This window comes from Lepidochelys olivacea, assembly GCF_965140295.1.
Source record: "Lepidochelys olivacea isolate rLepOli2 genome assembly, chromosome: 10".
NCBI classification, from domain to species: domain Eukaryota; kingdom Metazoa; phylum Chordata; order Testudines; family Cheloniidae; genus Lepidochelys; species Lepidochelys olivacea.
This window is the reverse complement of record NC_140420.1, coordinates 69,532,642-69,558,109: the sequence shown is the minus strand read 5'-3', so window position 1 is coordinate 69,558,109 and position 25,468 is coordinate 69,532,642. Positions and strand designations below refer to the sequence as shown.

General features: G+C 44.0%; 1 protein-coding gene across 2 annotated transcripts in view; it reads left to right on the top strand.

The window, feature by feature from the left end:
- FAH (fumarylacetoacetate hydrolase) overlaps positions 1–25,468 on the top strand; it is a 31,659-nt gene that overhangs the window by 4,363 nt on the left and 1,828 nt on the right. For both annotated transcript variants that reach the window (XR_014713249.1, XM_084640749.1), the window contains exons 3-13: positions 594–715; positions 2,452–2,501; positions 4,236–4,326; positions 4,834–4,931; positions 5,083–5,135; positions 6,195–6,294; positions 7,073–7,203; positions 8,048–8,123; positions 9,459–9,505; positions 12,701–12,802; positions 14,494–14,611. Coding sequence is in view for 1 of the 2 variants with exons in the window: in XM_084640749.1 (XP_084496875.1) it covers positions 594–715; positions 2,452–2,501; positions 4,236–4,326; positions 4,834–4,931; positions 5,083–5,135; positions 6,195–6,294; positions 7,073–7,203; positions 8,048–8,123; positions 9,459–9,505; positions 12,701–12,802; positions 14,494–14,611 (988 nt within the window). In the remaining variant the exon portion in view is untranslated. The remainder of the gene's footprint in view (positions 1–593; positions 716–2,451; positions 2,502–4,235; positions 4,327–4,833; positions 4,932–5,082; positions 5,136–6,194; positions 6,295–7,072; positions 7,204–8,047; positions 8,124–9,458; positions 9,506–12,700; positions 12,803–14,493; positions 14,612–25,468) is intronic.

Genomic DNA, 25,468 nt, shown 5'->3' with positions numbered 1-25,468 from the left:
CAGTACCAAGATTTATACACCACTCCAGTCCCACTTAAACCCCTACATTTCTGGCATCTTCATAAGGAAGAATCTCCAAGAGGAAACAACTTGGATTAAGTGGGATTTAAGTGGTACATAGCCCTTGCTGGCTCTCTGCATGGGAGGTGAATATAATTTATATCTCAGATCACAACTAGTCTTGTCATTGCAAGCTTCCATGGTATTTGAAGATGTAGGTGGATGATTATTTTAATTATTATTCGATTTATTTATTTATTTGGTTTGCAAGAGCACCTATCGCACAGATCAGGACCCTATAGTGATAAATGCTGTACAAAAACATTCTCTTTGGGGAAGGGACATTGCAATCTAAGTATGAGTCAGATACAACAGATGTATACTGGTTGACAAGTGGGGGAGCACAAAGAAACAATAAGACCATATTAATGATCATGATAGGCAGGGTCTCTGTGCATGGAGCTGCCTGTTACTTCAGGATTAGTAATGTAATCTCAGTACTGGTAACACAGGAGATACCCCACATGTACAGCAAAGGGAGTTGAGAAAACAAATGTTCTCTCACACATCTCTACCTTCATACTGTGTTTTAGCCAACCCTTAATGACTTCATGGGGTTGGGCCACGAAGCTTGGAAGGAAGCTAGAACGTTTCTCCAAAAGCTACTGTCGGCCAGTGAGCCAACACTGAGAGACAACTCTGAGCTACGGAAAAGGTGAGGCATTTGGGATCTGGAAGTGACTCAAGATTAACACTCGTGGTTCCTCATCACATGTACAAAGCACTTTTATTTGGTACTTCAGCCTTCTCAGGGTCTGTCTGTATTTTGAGCTGGGGTGTCATTCCCAGCTGGAGGAGATATTCGTGGAGAGTCGGAGGAGAGGAGCAGTTTGGTTGCTATTATTATTGAGGCTTGGAAGCTAGTTGCACACTACTGTTAGAAGTTGCTGGTGTGTAAACAGAAGCAATCAGTCCATCACCTAAAGAGGTGTTATAAAGAGGTGTTCTCGCTGGCAGAGAATCCAGTTCCCTGGAGAAGGGTAGTTGAATGTCACTGCGGTTCCAGTCGTCTCTCCCTCCCTCAATACTTCATTGAACAGTGGCGTTGTGTAAATATTTAACATAGCTCTGGAGAGATGGATCTGTTGTGTAGCTCTCAAGGCCTTTTGTAAACTTAGAAGGCACAATACAGTATCAACCTGAGGTAAACTTTCAGGCGGGTTCCTTGCTGTAATGAAATCGGAGCTGGCTGCATGTATAGATATCTGTATAGTCCCATGCAGGACTGGTGTTAAGGAAAATGGTGCCCTGGGCAAATGCAGGGGCAGCTCCCCCCATAGCTAGGGAGTGATGGGCGCAAGAAGCAGGGGGAGGAGGGCATGCAGTGCTTCATGCAGCTGGGGGAGGTTCCCAGAGGTGAGTCTGACTCAGCCCTGGGAATGGTCAGTACAGAGGAGGAGGAAGTACTGTCCCTCCCCTTCCTGCCAGGACTAGCAAGTGGAGCCTGGTGCACCACAGGAGCCCCCGGCCAGGGTGCCTCCAACCCTTACCCTCCCCCTGGGCCTAGCGCTTGGGGGTTCAAGGGGCCTTGGGCTGGCTGTGAGGGGTAGAGGTGGAGGGCGGTTGCCCATACATGAGGCCAGCAGCCTTGGTCCCATAAATTCCATGCATGCAGCATGAAAGTCAGGGTATGTCTACGCACTGCAATAAAACACCTGTGACTGGCCCGTATCAGTTAACTCGGGATGGGGGGGCTATAAAATTGCAGAGTTAATCCTCAGGTTCCCAGAGCCTGGGCACCAGCCCAAGCCCAAACATCTACACTGTAATTTTATACCCAATCACAGCCTGAGCCCCGCGAGCCTGAGTCAGCTGCGGGTGTTTTATTGCAGTGTAGACGTATCCCAAGAGGCCTGAAGGGTTTAGCACTTGTGAGGTCAGAAAACAAGGGTGTCTTAACACCTGTGCTAAGGGGAGACCTTTTGAGCTTTACTGCTGTCAGTAGTATACAGGCTGTTAGTGTCTTTGTAGGCCTCCTGCAGGAGGGCAACTGAAACTAAAACACTTGAGATCACACCTTCCATCCAGTAGAGTGCAGTGAGGACACATCTATACTCACCTTCCAGTGCATCTCAGTGGATGCATTTCCTCCCATGTGCTGCTGTAGGAAAAGAGTGAGGTCTTCCAGGCATGCAACCCTTCCTGTGCACTATTGTACATTTCCTCACAGGAGCTTGTAGAATCAGTTAACCACTTCAGTGCAATAGCAGCCTGTACCCTCTGTGCGCTTACTTTATACACCATGAGCTAGCACAGAATTGCGGCAAGGCAAGATTTTTCAAAGCAGGTGCCAGAACGAAGTTAGTGCAAAAAGAGACTGAACTTCCTCTAAGCCAGCCCAGGGTGACACCGGCTTTTTTGAGAGTTGTAATCTTTGTTTTGTATTTTTAGAGCATTTGTACCTCAGGCCTCTACTATAATGCACCTTCCAGCTAAAATCGGTAAGTCTCGTGAATTGAAACCTACACGATTTGCTTGTAGCCACTGAGACTCCCACATGCCCCAAATTTACAGGATGGTCAGACTGTGGCTGTGACAAGGAATGGGTGTAAAGTAGATATTACGGATTAATTGCAGATATTACTGATGTCACAAATAAAACGTGTGTGCTGTATTTTAACACCGATGTAAGCAACTTTTACTAACTTAATCAAATCAAGGTTCCTTGGTCCCCCTAATCCCTGAAGTCAGAACTATGTCTCCAAAGGCCCGTATGACCCCACTGGCTCAAAGCCCTTTTCTTTAGGCAGATGATTATCTTGATTTCAGAACACTGTGTCATGTAACTACAAATAACTTCAGGCTCAGTTGTGCCATTTAGATCCTCCCTAGCAGAGCAGTGTCGTGCTTGCCCCAAGGGTGAGCACTGGGCTGAATTTTGCATTGATGTTGCAAGATGACTCCTGCAGGTCCTGGGTTTATGGAGGCTGGGTGCCTGGGGGACTTGTAACTCTCGTTAGGTTAAATTATTACGTCTGACAATTCTGGAAAGCACCAGAGCAACCATTTCCACGTATTTCTATAGGGTTGTCGGTCACTATGGTATCTGAGCACATATATTATGACCTTCAGGTGAAGGAAAAGTCAAGACCTGTATGAGTGTGTGTGTTTTTATGGGGGATCGAGGCTGATTTTAACAGAGCTGATAAATACAAACCAAGGAAGGGAGACTGGGTGAAATCAGCCTTATTTCTAACCTGTGACCAGTTGAATTTCAAAAATTATCTCTGCCACTGTGGCCTGCAAGTTCTTCTGCAGTACTACCAAACCCAAATGTTCAAACAGGTCAGGCACCAGCAATCGTGAGAGTTAAAAATAAATAAAATATTATTCGCCTTCTGGGTTTTGAGCCTTTATGGTACATGTGGGTCAAATTTTAAGCTTTTCTCTGCAACTATAAGGGCAGCCTTTTTTTTTCTTTAAATGAAAGCTGTGATTCTCACATAATCACCTGACTGCTGGAGCTGTAACAAAATAGCACGAGACGTGTGATTAAAATCACAAGAATTGGCAACACTGTTTCTGTCAATAACTTTGGAACTGGTGCTAGACTGGGAACCTGAAACCATGTGTGGGCTCAGCAAGTTAAGGGTGGAGCTAGGAAGGGGAAAAAAGTCTCTTATAATCTTTGATATTTTTCATTCCCACTGCATACATTTTGAGTTCCATTAGGGCTACCAAGGTAATTGAAATGTGAGTCAAACCATTTCCCAAAAAGGGCACTAGGGGGCAGTAAATGCACTGTTTACAAAATCCTTTCCTCTGTTAGCAGTATTGCATTCTCAATGGCATCAGCAAAATGAAAATGACAATAGAAAATGGTTAAACTGTACAAAGCACATGGCTTGTTCATATATTTGTAGCTAATGGTTTGAAATGGTGTTTTTTCTTGCCACTCTTCACTGCAAGTTTTAAAAAAAGTAAACAGTTTTGCAGTGTGTAACCAGTTTTGCGCTGCGTTATCCTCCATGTGCAGCTGGCAACCATCCCCTCTTATAGATCATCTGTATGATTACTACAGTCTTGTGACTACATGTTTCCAAACTCCTCTACTTCTCTCTCCCCTTCCCCATCCTTTTCAGGGTAACAGAATGTGGAACGTTTATGCCCCTTCACCCTACCAGATAAGGGTTTTCATACAGTTGATCTATATTTTGTGCTTTTCTTTTTCCCAGGAGACTACACTGACTTCTATTCTTCAAGGCAACATGCTACAAATGTTGGGATCATGTTCAGAGGGAAGGAGAATGCTTTGATGCCTAACTGGTTCGTAGTTCAGTTATTTTTTTTCTCACATGTCATGTTTTACATGTTTTGCAAAGGTCTCTGTAACCTTCCAGGAAAATAATCCCCCAAGGACAGATTTCTAGCTAGTGTACATATAACTCTGCTACGGCTACGACGATGTATACCAGCTGAGGATCTGTCCCACAGTGTCTGAAACTTCACGTCTCCATTCTCCGCTATGTCTGAGCTGTGCTTAGTTGTAGCAGAAAGGAGTGACTGCAAGGAGTCAGTTGCAGCTCCTTGATTCAGAGACAGTTTAATCTGAAAGCTGGTTCTTCTCATATAGCAAGAAACCAATGACTGAGTGTCAGTAAATAAATATGGATGCCTAAAAAGGTGGCACCATTCAGAGGACAAACGTATTCTAAAGTGGTTAGACAGTGAAACTTAGTAACTTACTGTAGAGTGCTTTGAGCTTCCACAGTGTATGGTTCTAGTGATTGTAATACAGCATTTAACACACAATCAATGCTTTGCTTTAACAAGGTTGCACTTACCCGTTGGTTACCATGGCCGTGCATCTTCAGTTGTGGTGTCTGGAACACCAATTCAAAGACCAGTAGGGCAGATGCAACCTGACGATGGTGAGTTCGTGGTCATGCCATGGAAATGCACTGTTCTCCTTAGCGAGCAGCATGGCATTGGAATATGTTTGGCTGCATCTTGTCTTTTCTAGCTTCTTTGCTTGTTTGTTTTGAGCTTCATAATGCACCTTTCTGTCTGTTTAATTCACAGCTAAACCTCCAGTGTTCGGTGCTTGCAAACTTTTGGACATTGAGTTAGAAATGGTAGGATGTATTTATTATATTACATCTCTTTCCCTTTAATAAAAGAGTAAAAAGCTGAGCCTGTTATGAAAACGTAACATGACATAGGTTATATACAGGTACCATTCTTATAGCACCTCCATCTGGGTGGTATATTGCCTGCTGTAGAACTTGCTTCAAAGGGGAGAATTCCATGCCTAAGAGTTGCATGGGAAAGAAAGCAATTCTAGGTTAACTTCTCTTCAGTATCATTCCAGTGCAAGGGGTGTGAAAGGCAGTGGCTGCATATTGGGGACTGGTAGGGACGGTGTATTTTAGTGAGACTCTTGTAAGAAATACCCAGTATATTCATTTTCTGTTAGCCCATGGCATGCCCCTTAGCCAGTCTCTAAGTTGATCGCTGTAGCTGCAAAGGTCTAAGCAGAGTGGGATGGAGAGAAGAAGGGAAGATTCCCTTGGTTGGGCAAACGGGAAGCATAGAGTTCGCTGCGTAAGGTTCTGTTACAGGAAATTAGAACCTCTGCATAGGGAGACTAGATCATATTTCTTAGTGCACTAGCTATAGCTCTGTGCATGTGGGAGCTGCAGTTTAGATGAGAGTGCCTTTTGGCAAATTCAGGCCCTGAGTTTAATCATGGAATACCAGGGTTGGAAGGGACCTCAGGAGGTCATCTAGTCCAACCCCCCTGCTCAGAGCAGGACCAATCCCCAATTTTTGCCCCGATCGCAAATGGCCCCCTCAAGGATTGAACTCACAACCCTGGGTTTAGCAGGCCAATGCTCAAACCACTGAGCAATCCCTCCTCCCCAGAAAACTGAGTCTTATCAGCTCACTACTATTCAGGTGATTCAACCCTGCTCTCTCACATGGGGAAAGGAAAAAACTGTAACTTGTTTCATCTGCACAAGGAGATTCCAATTAAAGTTAATGCGGAAAGCAAGTAAAATCACATTCTACCCTATCTGTCTTGTCTGCCCTCCTCTTTAGTAGCACTACCTGCAGGGGATTTGTCTTGGTGTAAACAAAGTTCTTATTTTCAAAACTTTGACTTGGTTAAAGCATTTTCTTTTCCATTTTAGGCGTTCTTTGTAGGCCCCGGAAACGAGTTTGGGAAGCCTATCCCAGTCGACACAGCTCATGAGCACATTTTTGGAATGGTCCTTATGAATGACTGGAGTGGTAATAAGCGTTACTCTGATTCCCTGGGGGAATGCTTTTTGCTGTTGCAAGATATTTAAAATATTGACAGATATTGTATTTGTTTTAAATGATGGAAATGTAAACTACTCACGACACTGATGGGCTGAGGGCTGTGGGAGTAGAATACAGTCTACAACTCTCAGGCATTGGTTCAAATCCAGCTCAGGTCACTAATGACTAAGAGCTACTCCTAATGGAAGTCATCTAGCTGTCTACGTGAAATGAGCTGATTTTAGGTCTAATTCCTGATTGACAGGGATGTGACATAAATCATTGCCATAGCTGGCGCACTCAGCAGAGGGTAGCTGTAGATTAGAGGGAAAAGAGTTAACAATTACAACATATTCCCTAGTGTAGACACGGGTGAACACTTTGTAGCTCAATGTAGCTAATCAAGATGGACCCTAAGATTGATTTTAACTAGTTAAATGGAAGTAAAAGATGTTAACCAGTGTCTAGGCTAGGGTAAAAATATTGGATGGGTTGGAGTTAATGAACCCTGATCTAACTTTGGCCGCTCTTCCTAAGCGAGACCTACCCAGAGGACTTCGAACTGTGCTTTTGAGCCCTTCAGATGACTGCTTTAGGTCATGGTTGAACTACCCTGGGCAAGTGGGTAGCATTTCATTGCTTGTTCTGTGGATGGTGCTGGCTGTTGGTGTGCAGAGCTCTCATCTGGCACTCCATCACTAGCCTGAAGTCTGTGTAACTCTCTGAAAATTTCATTATATTTCTTTGATTTTTCCTTTTTTCCTAGCTCGTGACATTCAGAAGTGGGAATATGTTCCACTGGGTCCATTTCTGGGCAAGAGCTTTGGCACAACCATCTCTCCATGGGTTGTTACTATGGAAGCTCTCATGCCATTTGTGTTGCCAAACCCGGTCCAGGTTAGCAAGAGAACAGCTGGGTCGCTAGAAATGATTTGAGTGAAAATAGAATGAAGGTCTCTAGGGTCTGAGAACAGAAACTCTTGGTTGTACCAGCACCTTTCTACTGACTTCAAGGCTTGATCCTGCCTCCAAGATATGGAATGACATCCTGGCCCCACTGAAACCAGTGGGGAAAATGCACATTGACTTCAGTGGGGCCAGGTTTTCAGTCATGGTGAGTATGGCTGCATAGCTTAGAAAACCATCTGTAGATGTGAGCAGCACAAGAAGAATATCTCTCTCAAACATATGTGCTTAGAAACGGTGCTAATCGGCAGGCTTCTCTCTAGAATTTGGTAACACTTCAAGTGCTTACAGTAAGTGATAGGGATGATGGGCTCTAGCTAAAATATTCTGATCAAGAATCAAGCCTACCCATAGTTTGAGGGTATTTGATTCTATGGCATGTAGCCATTTAATTAGACTTAATACAGTGAAGAGAGTTTACAAATCGCTCTTCTCAGGTCTGAAACTGCAAGCCTTCTGCCAACTTTGAGTACACACACTGTGCCAAATCAGGACAAAGGTGCACTAAAATTTTATTTGTTTGGGTTTAACAACCATGTGAAAAATCAAGAGCGCTTTTGGAGGCCAGGAGAAAAAGTGCATTTGCTTAAATGAATACCTCGGTGGTGGTGTAAACATTTGTGACATAATTGTGTATGTGAAGCAGTAGGGTAGGCAATTATTCATGAAGGCAAAGGGAATGGGAAGAGAGCTCTTACTAAATGTCCCCAGGTATGTGCTAGACTTTTCTCTTTCCTTTTGGCCTTCAGGCTGTAATGCTTGTTATGTGCTTTAGGTTCCCAAGCCACTGCCATACCTCTGCGATGAAGAACCCTATGCTTTTGACATAAATCTCTTTGTCGCTATCAAAGGTACAGTAACGCTTCATGATTTGTGGAGTTAAAGTGATGTAGAATTCGCCATGTTTCAGACATATTGGTCCATCCATTCTGGGATCCTGATTTCCGCATAGGGCAATACTTGCTGAGTCAGAGAAAGGTCAAAAAGCTCATAATGTGCCCACTCGTTAGTTCAGTGCAGTGCCGTACTGTGGGAAACAGTCCCCTTGCGGTGGCTGCATATGACCATTTTACAACCTGAAGATTGATTGATTGATTTATTTATTTATTTATTTATTCTGATGGCACTTAGACACCCAAGCGGGCTCAGAGCTCCACGGTACTCCAATGGCTTTGCAGTCTAATTAAAACAAGATGTGACAAGTGGTAACTAATAATCAGAAGGAATGGAGAGAGGGAAGACCAGGGAAAGAGTACTAAGAATGTGTGTTTTACTAGAGGTGAAAGATGACTGACTTCATTGGGACGTGTAGAGTAAGGTATGTCCCGAAATGAGTATAGGGATCAGAACATGACCCTCTGATGCTATGCTTAATGTGCAGGACTGTCATGGTCCTGCTACTGCATGTGTATCAGTAGAAGAGGAGCTCAGCACCCTAACGCCCAATAGAACAGGCCAGCAAGGGGGTGCAGGAAATTGTGTATCTGCCATCTCTTGCCTTTCAATCCCCAACACATCCCCTTCACGGGTGCAGTTCGTGGGCTCTTGGGATGATGCAGCAAAAGTTTGATACAGAGAATCAAAGAGAGAACCAGAGGAAGGTTTGGCCAGTGGTTAAGACAGTACCCTGTACTATGGAGTCACAGACTCAGTTCCTTGCTCTGCCACAGTTTTCCTGTGTGACCTTGGGCATGTCACTTAGTCTCTCTGTGTCATCATAAAATCGGAATGCTATTCTACTGATGAGGGCCACATAAGGACTTAAGCTAGAATCATGTTGAAGGTAAGGTGGTATGAAAATGAAAATAGCAAAGGAGATTTTTCCTTTTAATAATACTATGTATTTCTGTAGATCCTGCCATTTGTCCGAAATAAGCCTCACAATTCCCCTAGAAGACAGGGAAATAATATCTCCATTTTATGGTGAGGGAAGCAGAGGTACAAGAGATTAAGTGACTTAGTCATAGGGGAAGTCTGTGGCAGAGCAGGGGATAGAAATCAGATTGTTTGGCATACTTCCTCCTCTTGCAGCCCTTCCTACCAAGACACAGTATGTCATTGCTTATTTTCTGCTGAGCCTGACAATGGCAATGGAAGCCTCTGTCCAGCCATAAAATGAAAATGCCATAGACGTCTTCACCTAGTGCAATTTTCCCATTGATTGCTTTTCCCCCCCGTCCCTTTAGGAGAAGGAATGAGCAACCCAGCCACAATATGCAAATCAAACTTTAAGGTAAGAGTATGGTTTAATTTCATTCATTTCAAATGATGCTGGCACATTGTGTCCCATACTCAGTTTGTATAAATCAGCATACACTGATTTACACTAGCTGAGAATCAGGCCTGTTACAAGAGGAAAGTTGGTGATGCCTGTTGTCCCAGCTGATTTACAAACACTTGGGAGCTTCAGCTCTGAACAGAGACTGTCTTTTCCTGCAACTAGGGCTTAGCACCAAAAAAGTTCTACGTGTGCTATAATAGTTTTGCTGGCGATGGTGCAAGGGCAGAGTGGGGGAAGGGCGCACACTATACAAAGATGGATGAAAACATCCTAATTCCACCCAGCGTGTGTTTGCCTCCAGCATCACTGCTGTTACACAGAGGTGAACACAGCATTTGCCCCAGTCCAAGTGCGATGGAGGACACCAGTCAAATAAATGTGGACATGCCAGCTGCAGGATTGCATAGTGTGTTTTGTGTCCACACTGGATTTTAGTTCCTGGTTTCTAACCCAAAGAGTTTAAACAATTGCGAGACAAATTCTAGGCAGCTATTTTTATAGCCAGTGTTTAACATTGGGCCTAAGCCTTGAGTTTTACTCAACTCCACTGGCTACCGAACCCAGAAGGGTGAGGGAAAAGTGGGCTCAATATAAATTAGGGCAGCCTAGTTCCTGAAGTATCCTAGGATGAATTATCTCAAGCCCTGCCGACATGAATACATCTAATGTATCTAAATATTTTTAACCTGTTCTCTCTCTCTCTGGCTCGCTCGGCTTGTGCTCCTTCCCCCTTGTTAATATTAATAGTGTTCAGCATCTGGTCACCATGTTTTTAGTGAAGCCTGAAGTAAACTAGACATTAAATGCTTTGATGTCCTCTATTATTAGCTCTTCTTTCCCGCTAAGTAGTGGATTTACAATTTCCTTCATCTTTTTCTTGCTCCTAATGTATTTATAGAACCTGTTTTAATTGCCTTTTATGTCCCTCACTAACTGTAACTCATTTTGTGCCTCAGCCTTTCTGATTTTTGTCCTTCTATACTTGTGGTACCCTTCTGGACTCAATCTTAGCAATTTTTCCATCTTTCCTGTAGGATTCTTTTTTGAATTTAGGTCATTAAAAGCTCCTCATATGGCCATATTGGCTTCTTGCTATTCTTCCTATATTTCTTTTGCATAGTTTGCTGTTGTGCCTTTAATATTGTCTCTCTGAGAAACTGCCACATCTCCTGAACTCCTTTTTACCCTTAGGTTTTCTTCCCATCAGCTCTTGCCTACCAGTTATCTGAGTCTGCTAAAGTCTGCTTTTTTTTTTTAAAGCCCATTGTCCTTATTCTGCTATTCTCACTCTTTCTTTCCTTAGAATCATTAAATCTATCATTTCATGGTCACTTTCACCCAAATTGCCTCCCACCTTCAGATTCACAACCAATTTCTCCCTGTCAGAATTAAGTCTAAAATAGCTGCCTCCATGGTTACTTCCTCCAACTTCTGAAACAAGAAGCTGTCCTCAGTACATCCCAAGAATTTGAGATTTTTATATTTTGCCATATTACTTTTCCAACAGATGTCTGGATAGTCAGTCTCCCATTGCTATCAGGGCTTGTGTTTTGGATATTTCTGTTTGTTCCAGAAATGCCTCATCCACCCCCTCCTGATTTGGTGGTCTATAGTAAACCCCTAACATGACATTACCCTGAATTTTCCCCTCTCGTCTTCACCCGGAATGTTTGATCTGCCTCTGTAGCTCACGAAAGCTTATGCTCAAATAAATTTGTTAGTCTCTAAGGTGCCACAAGTACTCCCTTTCTTTTTGTGGATACAGACTAACACGGCTGCTACTCTGAAACCTGTCATCTCTTTCTGGACCTCATTACAAGTGTGTATATTCTTGGTGTATTAAGCAACCCCTCCTTCTGTTTTTTCCCTCCCTGTCCTTCCTGAACAAACTGTTACCCCTCTATACCAAAATTCCAGTCACAAGATTTATCCCACCAAGTCTGTTATGCTAATTAATTAATGTAGCTTGGGTACTAAGCCTTCCAGTTCTTCCTGTGTGTTCCCCATACTCCTTGCATTTGTTAATAAACACCTAAGATGTTGAGCAGATTTCCCCATTGTTTTCCCCCTTATTGCTCTTATGTCCCTATTGAACTTTTTCCTGCCCCCAACATCTAGCCTTCTTAAGGTATGTCTGCACTACAGTAAAAGACCTGCAGGCTGGCCCGGGTCAGCTGACTTGGACTGTGGGGGTATAAAATTGCAATGTAGACATTTGGGCTCAGGCTGGAGCCTAGGCTCAGAGACCCAGTGCGGGGGCGTGGTCACAGAGCCTGGGCTCCAGCCCAACTCTGAATATCTACATATAATTGTATAGCCCAAAGTCAGCTGACCGGACCAACCGCAGGTCTTTTATTGCACATAGACATACTCTTAAGGTCAACACCTGGCCTTCTGTTAAGGTCACTTTTTTTTTAAACCTACCTGTGGGCTTTTCTCAGCGGTCTCCTTTGAACCTCATTTAAAAAACTCCTCACTAGGTTAGTGAGTCAGTGGCCAAAGAGGCTCTTCCCCTTGAAAGTCATATTAGTAACATGACTGATGTTGTCTGTGCTGTACTGCCAGGTACCTGCACTTCTTCTGTCTAGTTACCCATTTAACAATAATTAGGACTGGTTACATTGTGCAGAAACAGCTGACTCTGGTAGCCACAAATTGCCAATAACCCCAACTTTAATGCCACGCCTTCAGGTGCTAAAATCCTTCTACATAGGATTCCATTGACATCTACTTATTCCTGCTGAGGGGCCAAATGCTCATATAGAGTGGGACTGATTGAAAGTCCATTATGTCATTGGAAAGGTTCCCATTGATTCCACTGAGCTTTGGACCAGGCCAGTTGCCTACGGAGCTGTGGTATTAATATGCTGTATGTTGTGAAAGTAGGGTTACAATAGTTGCTTCTCACCTCTTCAAACTATTTATATTCAGAAGGCCATACATCTGGAGACTAATCAGTGAGCCAGAGGATCAATTTAAAGTAATTACAAATGTTCCATTTAGGCTGCTGAAGGCTCCTGATTAGATAAGGATGTTGTTCTTGAGGGCTAATGTTTAACAGTATGATCCAGAAAGAATGAAATGCATTTTGTACAGACTAGTGATATCTGAGAGTCATGTTTGTCATTCACTTCCCCCTTTTTCCAGTACATGTACTGGACCATGAAACAGCAGCTGGCTCATCACTCCATCAATGGATGCAACCTCAGACCTGGAGATCTCCTGGCATCTGGAACAATCAGTGGACCCGTAAGCATTTCACGAACAGCTGTCACTAATAACTAAGTACTCAGCAACTAGAAACTGGCCTTCAACCCACTTTGTTTTATTATGGACATCTTTGTAGTTCTTCCTTAGTCTTTTTGGAGTACATATTTTTTAAGCCTTCCTACTGTCAGTATCCATAAAAGCCAGTTGTGGTATTTTAGAGGCAACAATATTCCTGCACAAAAGTAGCCCAATCCTGCAGTGTGAGTTACAGCTACTATCTCATTGTTAAAAACAAACCCCACAGCAACAGTATGTTGAGATCTATGGAGGGAAAACCTCTAGATAATATAAGTGTTACTGTTACTGTTTTTTCAAAGTGTTAACACTTCCAAGTCTCTCAATTCTGTATGAACCTAGTTTCATAGTCCATTATTTTCATTTATACTGCACTGGTGTTGCACTCTACTTAGAAAATGCAAAACCCACTTTCTCCAATGTATTTTTTGGGATTCATGGAGCTCTGTCTCCTGACCAGCACATTGCTGGACATTGTTCAGTGGTGGTCGGAGGTGTGATGTGTTGTTTTCCTTCCTCTTGCTGAAATAGAAAATAAGGACAGGTTAATATTTTATACCCTGATGTCCAATAGCCTATAAAGTCATCGGGAGACTTTCCACTGGGAAACATGAGTGGGGGTTGGATCTTGCTCCTAGTGCATTGCCATCTGTCCTTCTATAAGGCTCCAGCAGTGTGCCAGCGTAATAAAGCACTTACACCATCCTGCTGGGGTACACGTGTATAAATGAAGTGCTGTTTCTTTTCTCTAATACACCATGCTGCAGATTTACATTAAAATCTTTTTAACATTTACCAACATTTAGCATTCCTCTGTACAATGAAATGTGAATAGGACTCTGAAATGTAGCAATAGACAGATACTTGAGAGGCAGAAATAGTGCCCTAGATTTAGCTCCATTCTTCCTCGAACAGGATCCAATTTTTCTTTATCGTGCCCACTACAAAAGCTAATGATGCCAAAGAGAAGACTGCTTTAGGCAGTTGTGGCCTCCAGCAAGTAAGGAGTTAAATACACAAGACGGGTGAGTAAGCTAGCACATCAATGAACTGGATCAATGGCTGTTACTGGCAAGGTTCCATTGCACAGAATCCAACAATATACTGTATTTGTTTTCTCACTCCCAGCAGCAGGGGCTTGGTGGTTAATGGTAGTACAGACATGTGGAATGGTTTTACAATTCTGTTACTAAAAGGAAAAGGAGTACTTGTGGCACCTTAGAGACTAACCAATTTATTTGAGCATGAGCTTTCGTGAGCTACAGCTCACTTCATCGGATGCATACCGTGGATACTGCAGCAGACTTTATATACACACAGAGATCATGAAACAATACCTCCTCCCACCCCACTGTCCTGCTGGTAATAGCTTATCTAAAGTGATCATCAAGTTGGGCCATTTCCAGCACAAATCCAGGTTATTACCAGCAGGACAGTGGGGTGGGAGGAGGTATTGTTTCATGATCTCTGTGTGTATATAAAGTCTGCTGCAGTATCCACGGTATGCATCCGATGAAGTGAGCTGTAGCTCACGAAAGCTCATGCTCAAATAAATTGGTTAGTCTCTAAGGTGCCACAAGTACTCCTTTTCTTTTTGCGAATACAGACTAACACGGCTGTTACTCTGAATTCTGTTACTAACTTATGTTTTGAAGGATCCGGAGAACTTTGGCTCCCTGCTGGAGATGTCATGGAAGGGAACAAAAGTAATTGACCTTGGGAATGGACATTCTCGTAAATTTCTGCAGGATGGGGATGAAGTCATTATAACAGGTAACAACCAAATGATTATGAGTGTGTTCTCTGGCCGAGTACCACGGCGTGTGGCCCCTAGTTGTTTTATGTATAGCATTTCTAGTGGGAGTCAGGCTGCCTGTGAATTCCTAGCTGCACATGACCCCTTCCTGGTTCCTGGGAGGTAAAGGCAGGGGGATAAACTGTCCCCTGCTATATCTGCTGTATGGGTCTGTTTGTAAGTGTCTGTCTATTTTTGGGTATTATACAGTGCCTGTTACCCTAGTATTGAAGCACATGGGCTCCCCATTTCCTAGGTTCAGAGATCCCTTTTGAGCATGATGCCAGGATTTCTGTTCTGCCCCCTCCTTGCCCCCCCCCCTGCCCCCCAACTTTATCAAATAAAGTTGCCAGATATTTTTGAATGAACTGAAAAGACAGCACCAGAGCAGGAATGGTGATGCTTTTCACTAGCCAGCCTTTCCCTTAAGTAGTTATTGCATGCACACACGCGCGCACACACATAACTGTAGTCATATATAGTGTGCAATGCACAAAAATATGTTAGGGGCTAGTAGTTTTGATTTGGGGTTTTTTGCAAACTAAAAATAACATGTGATACTTTGTTATTCCTCTTTTGACACTTCCCTCTCCATAGAGATGTGTGATAGCGTTGTTCCTTTAGGTAGCATAAAAGCTGCTATGGAAAGCAAAGGAGGTGTTTGTTTTTTTCCATCATGACACTAAGGACTGGGATTTTGAAAGGAGCCTTAAAGAGTTCGGTGTGGTGGTGTAATTTAGATGGAATGTATGGACCCAAAGAGTCAAAGGTGTTAAATGCCCCTGACATGGTCTAACATTAAACAATTTCAAAAAGGGTTGGTATACAGAGAACTCAGCCTGCTTAGTACCATGGCAAACACCATTAAGCCTCTTATTAAAGATACAGAACGAGAAGGGAAAATGGTTCAAGTATTTGGAATGTAAAGTATTAAGCACGGCTTTCATTTTAACAACATCCCTTGTTCCATTTCCCCTTGAGCTATAGAGAGTTTTTAGACAGAAACCCCCACTTGTTTAACAGTCTCTTAGGTGGTACTCACAAAAAGAAAAGGAGTACTTGTGGCACCTTAGAGACTAACCATCAGTAATGACTGTCCTTTTTGGAGAAAAGAAAAAATTAGTTGAAATGAGCTGGTGCTGCTGCTGTTGAAGTCTGGTCCCGTTTCCTAGAAAACAAGACAGACAGACAGAAACCTAAAGATAGAAAGGGCAGCTTCTGTCTCTGGTGTTGATTCTCCCTTGCAACCTTGCTGCTGGAAAACCCAGGCACAGCACACAGTCGTATCAGCCACTCCGAGTCCTGGCAAACTCATACCAGCATCAGGATGTTTTAGGGCATTGCTTTTATCTGCTTCTGTGGTCACAGGCTTACAGAGGTGTTGCAAAATATACAGTCTTGGCTGGCTAAGCCAGACTTTTCATAGACAGAAGGCAAAAGGAGGATAGGAAAGAGAAGAAATAAGGTGGGAAAGGAAAAAGACAGTGTGAATGTGAGAGAGTCTCCACATATCTTGTGGTGTTCGGGATTTAGCCGAAGCCAGTAGAGGTAGAGATGTCATCTCTGACTCCCTCTCTTGGCTTGATCTAGTTGGGACATTTCTTGTGATCAGAACAATGAAGACCCAATGATGCTACAATGGATCCCAGGGTCCCAGGTGACGATGAGGGTGGCAGCCATGATGGTGAAGCTCACTCCTTTCCCTTCTTTGAATCAGCAATTGTTCCATTTCGCTTCCTCTCTACCAGTTTTCCTCAAACACTTTTATTTTAAGGAGCCCTTAGGAGGAGCGATGGGCAGAGTCATTCACTCCTTCGTTATTTTATCAGCCAATGGGCCTAATTTGGACACACCAATTTTGGTTCATTGATTGCCGGTCTCCCACTGTTCTGGTTTACCAGACACTATCTTAATAAAGTCTTTGAATTTTATCAGTAGGCCTTTTTGTTTGGGCTAATTCAGCCTCTTTTTTTTCCCCATCTTTCCCTGTTTTCAACGTTTTGTTATTGTAACATTTTATGAACTTTCACTCACTTTTCACAGTTAAGCTCAGACTTAGGGTAAATTTGTTGGCCCAGTTATCACAACAGGTGCCTACTGAATTTCAATAGGATTTGAGTGCCTGCGTCCCTTAGGCTCCTCTGAAACTCCCAGCCAAAGCCTCCATGCACTTGAGCCATTTGTCCTGGCTGCAGGAGCCGAACCCAGAATCCTAGATCTAAACCGTTTTGAATATGGTAGAGGGGGTTCCAGTTCAGATTCCTGGATCCAAACCCGACTCCTGTGTTTTTAGTTCAAGGTCAGATTCAGAACCAGAAATTACTTTTTTCCTCCTGTTTTTGATATGGGGTAAAGCTATTCTTGTGAGATTTTTTGACCCAATTTTGCAGACATCTCCTCAGTTCCTCTGCTGGCCATTTTAGAGAACTGTTTGTGAAATTTTTCATATCAACAAATCTCACTAGCCAGAACCTAACCTTGATCTGAACAGCTTCTTCCATTCTCCCCCACCCCCCAGTTCTTACACATACTAAGTGGAGTAGCCCACAGGATTTACACAGACAACGAAGCTGCCAAAGTACTAGGAAGAATTAATGAATGTGCCATGAGCAAGAGAAAACAATTGTGACTAAGTCATGGAGGCTGGTACATATGTCTGGTGAAAGGAACATTTTTTGGGGACTGGGAAACTTGCAAGGACTATCATAGGCGGGGGATACCTACAGCACAGAGGCAAAACTACGGTGCCTTACCCGGCTGGCTATTTCGGCAATTAAGGAATGAACACAGGAAAATAATTCTAGCCAAGTGAAGGAGCATTGATGCAAGGTCTGAGTATGAAGCTAAGCAGACACTGCAGGGGCCCTTCAAAGAGAGCACTGAAATAAATGAGGTGGCAAAATCCAGCACACGGTGGTGCATGCACATCAGTACAGCCCATTAACCGCTTCGAAAGCATCGGCAAGATTAACGGCTCTGACGTCACAAGAGCGGGCCCTGTAATAGATCCCCTGAACCAAGAACGGAAATAGAAAATATGTTACTGAAACTGACAACAGCTGCAATAAATGAGCTGAGATATCCGGAGGGGTAAATGGTGACAGTATGATCGACAAGAAGGCAGTGAAGATTTATGTGCAGAGATGGACATGGAGCCTCGCCATGTGTTCACTTCTCTGTGGGTTGGGTTTGTTGGGAGAGCACTGTGTAGAGGCTGTGGAATTTACCGTTGCACTGCGATGACCTCTGTGCACCAAGTGGGGTAGTTAGGTGAGGTGAATGGGCCCACTAGTGTGAATGAAGTGCAGATCCTGTAGTAGTGACATTTCAGAACTTCCTCTTGCTTTTTAAATCATCGTTGCAGCTGCCCCCACTCCCCACCACCTGCTAATAGGCAGATTCCCCTCGTCTGGGGTTACCATACGTCCTGTTTTTCCAGAACATTGCCTCTTTTTTTGAGTCTCCATCCTCTGTCCTGGCAGATGTTTCAAATATCAGGAAATGTCCTGGATTTTTGCAGAGCAGATGGTGTAGCTCAGAAAGAGCCCCAATTGGTCCACTTCCTGATCGGTCCCTCCTCTGCATCTGCAGCTGATTGGTCCATTCTCCTGCAGCCACATCTGCCCATCTCCCAACCATGGGGAGGGGATCCCGCAGGGAGGCCCTGACTGATGGCTGTCGCTGTGTCCTGCTCTTGTGCCTGCCACCATGGCAGGGAGCGACACTGGCCCCCACCTCCAGCGAGTACCCCTGCCACAGGTACCACCCAACTGGACTCCGCTTTCAGCCCCCCGACCGCGCAGTGTCCTCTTCTGGGGAACCTGAAATATGGTAACCCTACACTCGTCTCCTCTTTCTGCAGGCCAGAGCTGAGCTCGCAATACACCACTCAAGTTATTGTCTGCTTCTAAGCAAAATGTGGAACAAAGGGGAGCATTTCCTCTTCCATCTCGATATGCACTGTGCATTATCTGAGGCAAAACAGCTAGTACTTAATGAGATTATTCTTGATTGACACAGATTCTGCCACCTAGGAAAGGTCAGTTAGATCAGAAAAGTTCAAATCTCCGTGCTTGGACACTCAATCCGTGCTCAAGCACCAGAATAAGTAGCCTGATTTTCAAATACTGAGTATCTCAGCCTGGTGCTTCATTTTCCTAATGGAATGAAAAGCACTGGCTGGATGGGTCTGGAGGGGTAACATCTTCCTCACAGGATGCCAAGACTGTCTGTATTGCTGTTTGTAAACTGCTTTGAGATCCTTGGATGAAAGCTGGTATAAAACTATTGGATTTTAATGAAATGTGTTAATAGATCATTGAAAATGGAGCGGGTCAAATTTTTGCTGTCAGTGTTTTTTTGTTGTTGTTATTTTGGCTACAAAGTATTTTTTTAAAGATTTTCATGGAAAAAGATCTGTTTTTGTAAAGTTTTCATTTTAAAAAAAAAAATCGGGGGTTTGGCTGTTTTTACACCCACTCCACCCTTGCCTCCTCCCCCAAGTTAGGAAAATATTCAATGGAAACATTGTTCAAAATTTTTGGCAGGAAATGAAATTATTTCCCAGCCAACTGTAATTGCCACCCAGTTTGATAGAAGCCTTTTGGGCTCTCCATTGTAGCCCTGACTGATGCTCTGAGAGTTCTAGGTTAATAACTAAACCTCACAGGGGTTTTGATGCCTTGTGGAAGGTCCAACAATACATCAGGAGCTAAGCTGTGAATAGAACCCCAGGGTCCTGAATACGTGTGACATACTCTAGCCACTACGCCATAGGTTAGATTCTGACACCCTTGCTCACAGTAAATAAATAGTATTTTTACTCTTCAAGTGGTTCCATTGACATCAACTAGTGGCTACTCTGCATGAGCCAGGGCATTAGAATGTGGCCCACGATCTCCTTGGTGCTTAATAAGAACTTTCCTTTTAGACGGCTGTTTCAAATCTCGAACATCGTTTATCAGTGGGACAATTAAAATAATATAACGTAACGCTAACACAACACAGAACATTGCATGTTGATAGATGCGCATTAAGCCAAGTTAGTGATGCTAACAGTGTGCTATTTTGAAATAAACAATGTTCCGCAGCTACAATAGATCAAAACATTTGTAAAGCCCAACTGCTGATGTATGTAAAAGGAAATGTATGCTCCAGGGCTGGCTCCTGAGCTAGTTCGGGATGCCCTCATATTTAGTGACGTATGGTAAGTCGAACCAAAGCCTTTACTGCACAGGTTAGAGTGTAGGCCTATTACAGCCTGTCCCAAGGCAGGACTAAGGCCTGTCTTACCAAGTGCCCAACCAATGATTTATTGCCTACTTTTGTTTGTTTCAAATTTCCACTTGACTCAACCCCTCCCCCCTCCTCCTTAAGCTATTTCAGAGAACCCTAACGTAAATAAACCAAGAGCAATGTATTGTTCCTGAGAAATGTTTCTCATGGCAGCTGGTATTGCAAGATTTCTTTCGCTAAACGGCACTGTGGCACGTTTCAAAACGTATCTGTAGTTCCTTCAGTCTTTCCTTGGGGGCCGCGGTGTTGGCTGACAGGTCCACAGAGCCTGCTCCATTAACCGTGCTACACCTTGTTACTGCTCTCAATTATAGTGGACCGCAAGGGTAGCACATTGTGCTAAAAATCACCAGCAATGAAGCCGAACAAAGATTCATGGAAACTCCGTTGACTCCTCAGAGCCCTGTGACTGACTTAAGTAGGGTTTACTAGTGATGAGCCAACAGGCTGCTGTTTGAAGGTCATTCATATAACAAGTTAGCTCCTGGTCAGAGTGGCTAGCGGGGAGCCCAGGTCTGTTAGAGAGAAGGGAGAAGACCAGCTCACTCTAAGTAGCTTTACCTTTCTGGGGGATGAGGGTGCCAGGAGATTTTTACTGAACCTCTCAGCTGGGTCTGTGGGGTGGGAAGTAGCGCTCAGGAACTATATACGCACCCGGTCTTCTGGGTTCTGTGGGAGGAGGGGCACTGCCAAGGACAAGGGTGAGGATATCAATACTACGAGAACTTTTCCTCCTCCACCCTGGTATGCCTGTAGGATGGGGACAGGGCTGGAGTTCATCTCCAGAGAAGGGACAGTGCTGGACCAGCTGGCCCTGCAGATAACTAGGTATATGTGCAAAAAGCAAAGGAGTGCTTGTGGCACCTTAGAGACTAAAACATTTATTTGCGCATAAGCTTTCGTGAGCTACAGCTCACTTCATCGGATGCATTCAGTGGAAAATACAATGGGGAGATTTATATACATAGAGAACATGAAAAAATGGGTGTTACCATATACACTGTAACGAGAGTGATCACTTAAGGTGAGATATTACCAGCGGGAGAGCCGGGGGGTGTGTGTGTGCGTGGGGACCTTTTGTAGTGATAATCAAGGTGGTCCATTTCCAGCAGTTGACAAGAACATCTGAGGAACAGTGGGGGGTGGAATAAACATGGGGAGATAGTTTTACTTTGTGTAATGACCCATCCATTCCCAGTCTCTATTCAAGCCGAAGTTAATTATATCCAGTTTGCAAATTAATTCCAATTCAGCAGTCTCTCGTTGGAGTCTGTTTTTGAAGTTTTTTTGTTGAAGAATTGCCACTTTTAGGTCTGTAATCGAGTGACCAAAGAGATTGAAGTGTTCTCCAACTTTTTTTTGAATGTTATAATTCTTGATGTCTGATTTGTGTCCATTTATTCTTTTACGTAGAGACTGTCCAGTTTGGCCAATGTACATGGCAGAGGGGCATTGCTGGCACATGATGGCATATATCACATGGGTAGATGTGCAGGTGAACGAGCCTCTGATAGTGTGGCTGATGTGATTAGGCCCTATGATGGTGTCCCCTGAATAGATATGTGGACACAGTTGGCAACGGGCTTTGTTGCAAGGATAGGTTCCTGGGTTAGTGGTTCTGTTGTGTGGTATGTGGTTGCTGGTGAGTATTTGCTTCAGGTTTGGGGACTGTCTGTAAGCAAGGGCTGGCCTGTCCCCCAAGATCTGTGAGGGTGATGGGTCGTCCTTCAGGATAGGTTGTAGATCCTTGATGCGCTGGAGAGGTTTTAGTTGGGGGCTGAAGGTGATGGCTAGTGGCGTTCTGTTGTTTTCTTTGTTGGGCCTGTCCTGTAGTAGGTAACTTCTGGGTACTCTTCTGGCTCTGTCAATCTGTTTCTTCACTTCAGCAGGTGGGTATTGTAGTTGTAAGAATGCTTGATAGAGATCTTTTGGGTGTTTGTGTCTGTCTGAGGGGTTGGAGCAAATGCAGTTGTATCGTAGAGCTTGGCTGTAGACAATGGATCGTGTGGTGTGGTCTGGATGAAAGCTGGAGGCATGCAGGTAGAAATAGCGGTCCGTAGGTTTCCTGTATAGGGTGGTGGTTATGTGACCATCGCTTATTAGCACCATAGTGTCTAGGAAGTGGATCTCTTGTGTGAACTGGTCCAGGCTGAGGTTGATGGTGGGATGGAAATTGTTGAAATCATGGTGGAATTCCTCAAGGGCTTCTTTTCCATGGATCCAGATGATGAAGATGTCATCAATATAGCGCAAGTAGAGTAGGGGCATTAGGGAACGAGAGCTGAGGAAGCGTTGTTCTAAGTCAGCCATAAAAATGTTAGCATACTGTGGGGCCATGCAGGTACCCATAGCAGTGCTGCTGATTTGAAGGTATACATTGTCCCCAAATGTGAAATAGTTATGGGTGAGGACGAAGTCACAAAGTTCAGCCACCAGGTTTGCCATGACATTATCGGGGATACTGTTCCTGACGGCTTGTAGTCCATCTTTGTGTGGAACATTGGTGTAGAGGGCTTCTACAGCCATCGTGGCCAGGATGGTGTTTTCAGGAAGATCACTGATGGATTGTAGTTTCCTCAGGAAGTCAGTGGTGCCTCGAAGATAGCTGGGAGTGCTGGTAGCATAGGGCCTGAGGAGGGAGGCTACATAGCCAGACAATCCTGCTGTCAGGGTGCCAATGCCTGAGATGATGGGGCATCCAGGATTTCCAGGTTTATGGATCTAGGGTAGCAGATAGAATACCCCAGGTCGGGGTTCCAGAGATGTGTCTGTGCGGATTTGTTCTTGTGCTTTTTCAGGGAGTTTCTTGAGCAAATGCTGTAGTTTCTTTTGGTAATCCTCAGTGGGATCAAAGGGTAATGGCTTGTAGAAAGTGGTGTTGGAGAGCTGCCTAGCAGCTTCTTCTTCATATTCCAACCTATTCATGATGACAACAGCACCTCCTTTGTCAGCCTTTTTGATTATGATGTCAGAGTTGTTTCTGAGGCTGTGGATGGCATTGTGTTTTGCACAGCTAAGGTTATGGGCAAGTGATGCTGCTTTTCCACAATTTCAGCCTGTGCACATTGGCGGAAGCATTCTATGTAGAAGTCCAGTCTGTTGTTTCGACCTTCAGGAGGAGTCCACCCAGAATCCTTTTTGTAGTCTTGGTAGGAAGGTCTCTGTGGGTTAGTATGTTGTTCAGAGGTGTGTTGGAAATATTCCTTGAGTCGGAGACGTCGAAAATAGGATTCTAGGTCACCACAGAACTGTATCATGTTCGTAGAGGTGGTGGGGCAGAAGGAGAGGCCCCGAGATGGGACAGATTCTTCTGCTGGGCTAAGAGTATAGTTGGATAGATTAACAATATTGCTGGGTGGGTTAAGGGAACCATTGCTGTGGCCCCTTGTGGCATGTAGTAGTTTAGGTAGTTTAGTGTCCTTTTTCTTTTGTAGAGAAGCAAAGTGTGTGTTGTAAATGGCTTGTCTAGTTTTTGTAAAGTCCAGCCACGAGGAAGTTTATGTGGAAGGTTGGTTTTTTGTGAGAGTATCCAGTTGGTGAGACTGGAAAACATCAAATATTTTGGGGGAAAAGAGCATGTGTACTCATGACGTTCAGCAAATGGAACATAGCATTTTCCTATCCTCGTTAAGGTTTCCTTGTGTATGTTCGTCTGCTGTGTGAAATCTGAATTGGTTTCCAACCCCAAGAGTAAACATGTTGATTGTTAGTGCTTAGCAGGCCCTTTTGAATAAATGTGTTCAATATTTAACCCCCAACTCATTTAACCTCACTGACAGTCATTACAATAAACCTGAGCAGGAATTTGGCCAGTTATAAAGTTCAGAGTCTGCATTTTCTTTTCCAAAGTCATGGTTTTTTGGAGGTTTTTTGGCATGTAGGTGGCCAGTGTGACACTGTTCTCATTTAATATTATATCCAAGTGTCACTCCAGTCTGACCTAGTCAAAGATGGCTTTCTCCCTTTTAGTATCTATTCCTCTCTTTATGCCTTGGCTACTTGAGTTTCAGACCTGATCACTTCTCTGCACTAAGTTTTTCAACATTTGATCCTTGGAAAGAGACAGAGTTTCCCTAGACCTCTGGGTTACTGCACAGCCTGAGTTCTCGTAAGAAGTGGAATCTGCTCTCTCAAGGAAAACTCCACTGCTTTATCAGCATTACAAAGAATCTCTGGGATGAACAGAGCATAGATGCAGGCATTCTGTGATATGATTCAGAGACAACCCCTGAGTGTGAGTGGACTGAAGAGGGAATGAGAAATTCTATTTCTTTAGGACTTGTTTCTCTGAAAAGCACTCCTTGGTAAAGTCAAGAGCTGAAAAATCTCCTTTAAGGTCCTGTTGAAGCCTCTAATGTCAGGAAAGGGAGTGCAGATACCGAAGCTGCTTAAGTGAATAGTCACCTTCCCTGTTGCCAACTGAATGATTTCAGTGCCTTGTAAAAACTAGCAATAACACACTCTACTTTGGGAGCAATCAAGTAAGAGGACAGTCTCCGCTACGTATATAATTAGGAAGTAAGGACAATGTTGCTATGAATCACCGCAGTGGAATGCTGCAAAGCCTTTTTTTCCAGACACCATGAATGAGATCCTCACTCCCTGGTTCAGCCTGTTTATGCTGCGGAAACAGGCCAGAGCAAAATAAATGCCCCATATTCAGCTGGGGGAGGATTTCCCTGATGCAGGCACTATGGCCGACAGCCAGAAGGCTGCCCTCGGATGGTGTAGGGGAATGACGGGAGCAGAAGGGGCTGCAGCACTGTGGAAGAAATTTGGGTCAGGGCTGCAGCCTCTAGGACAGCCCAGGGAAGCTACAGTAATTTAGACCTGCAAAGGGGCTTCTCTAGCCCCCAGAGCAACCCAAGATGGACAAACAGGAGAAATGGTCTGAAGTAAATAGGATGAAGTTCAATCAGGACAAATGCAAAGTACCCCACTTAGGAAGGAACCACCAGTTGCACACATACAAAATGGGAAATGGCTGTCTAGGAAGCAGTACTGCGGAAAGGGATCTGGGGGTCATAGTGGACCACATGCTAAATATGAGTCAACAGTGTGACACTGTTGCAAAAAAACCAAACATGCTTCTGTGATGTATTAGCAGGAGTGTTGTAAGCAAGCCATGAGAAGTAATTCTTCCGCTCTACTCCACGCTGATTAGGCCTCAACCGGAGTATTGTGGCCAGTTCTGGGCACCACATTTCAGGAAGGATGTGGACAAATTGGAGAGAGTCCAGAGAAGAGTGACAAAAATGATCAGAGGTCTGGAAAACATGACCTATGAGGGAAGAGTGAAAAAATTGGGTTTGCTTAGTCTGGACAAGAGAAAACTGAGGGGGGACATACCTTTTCAAGTATGTAAAAGGTTGCTACAAGGAGGAGGAAGCAAAATTGTTTTCTTAACCTCTGAGGATAGGGCAAGAAGCAATGGGCTTAAATTGCAGCAAGGGAGGTTTAGGTTGGACATTAGGAAAAACTTCCTAACTGTCAGGGTGGTTAAGCACTGGAATAAATTGCCTGGGGAGGTTGTGGAATCT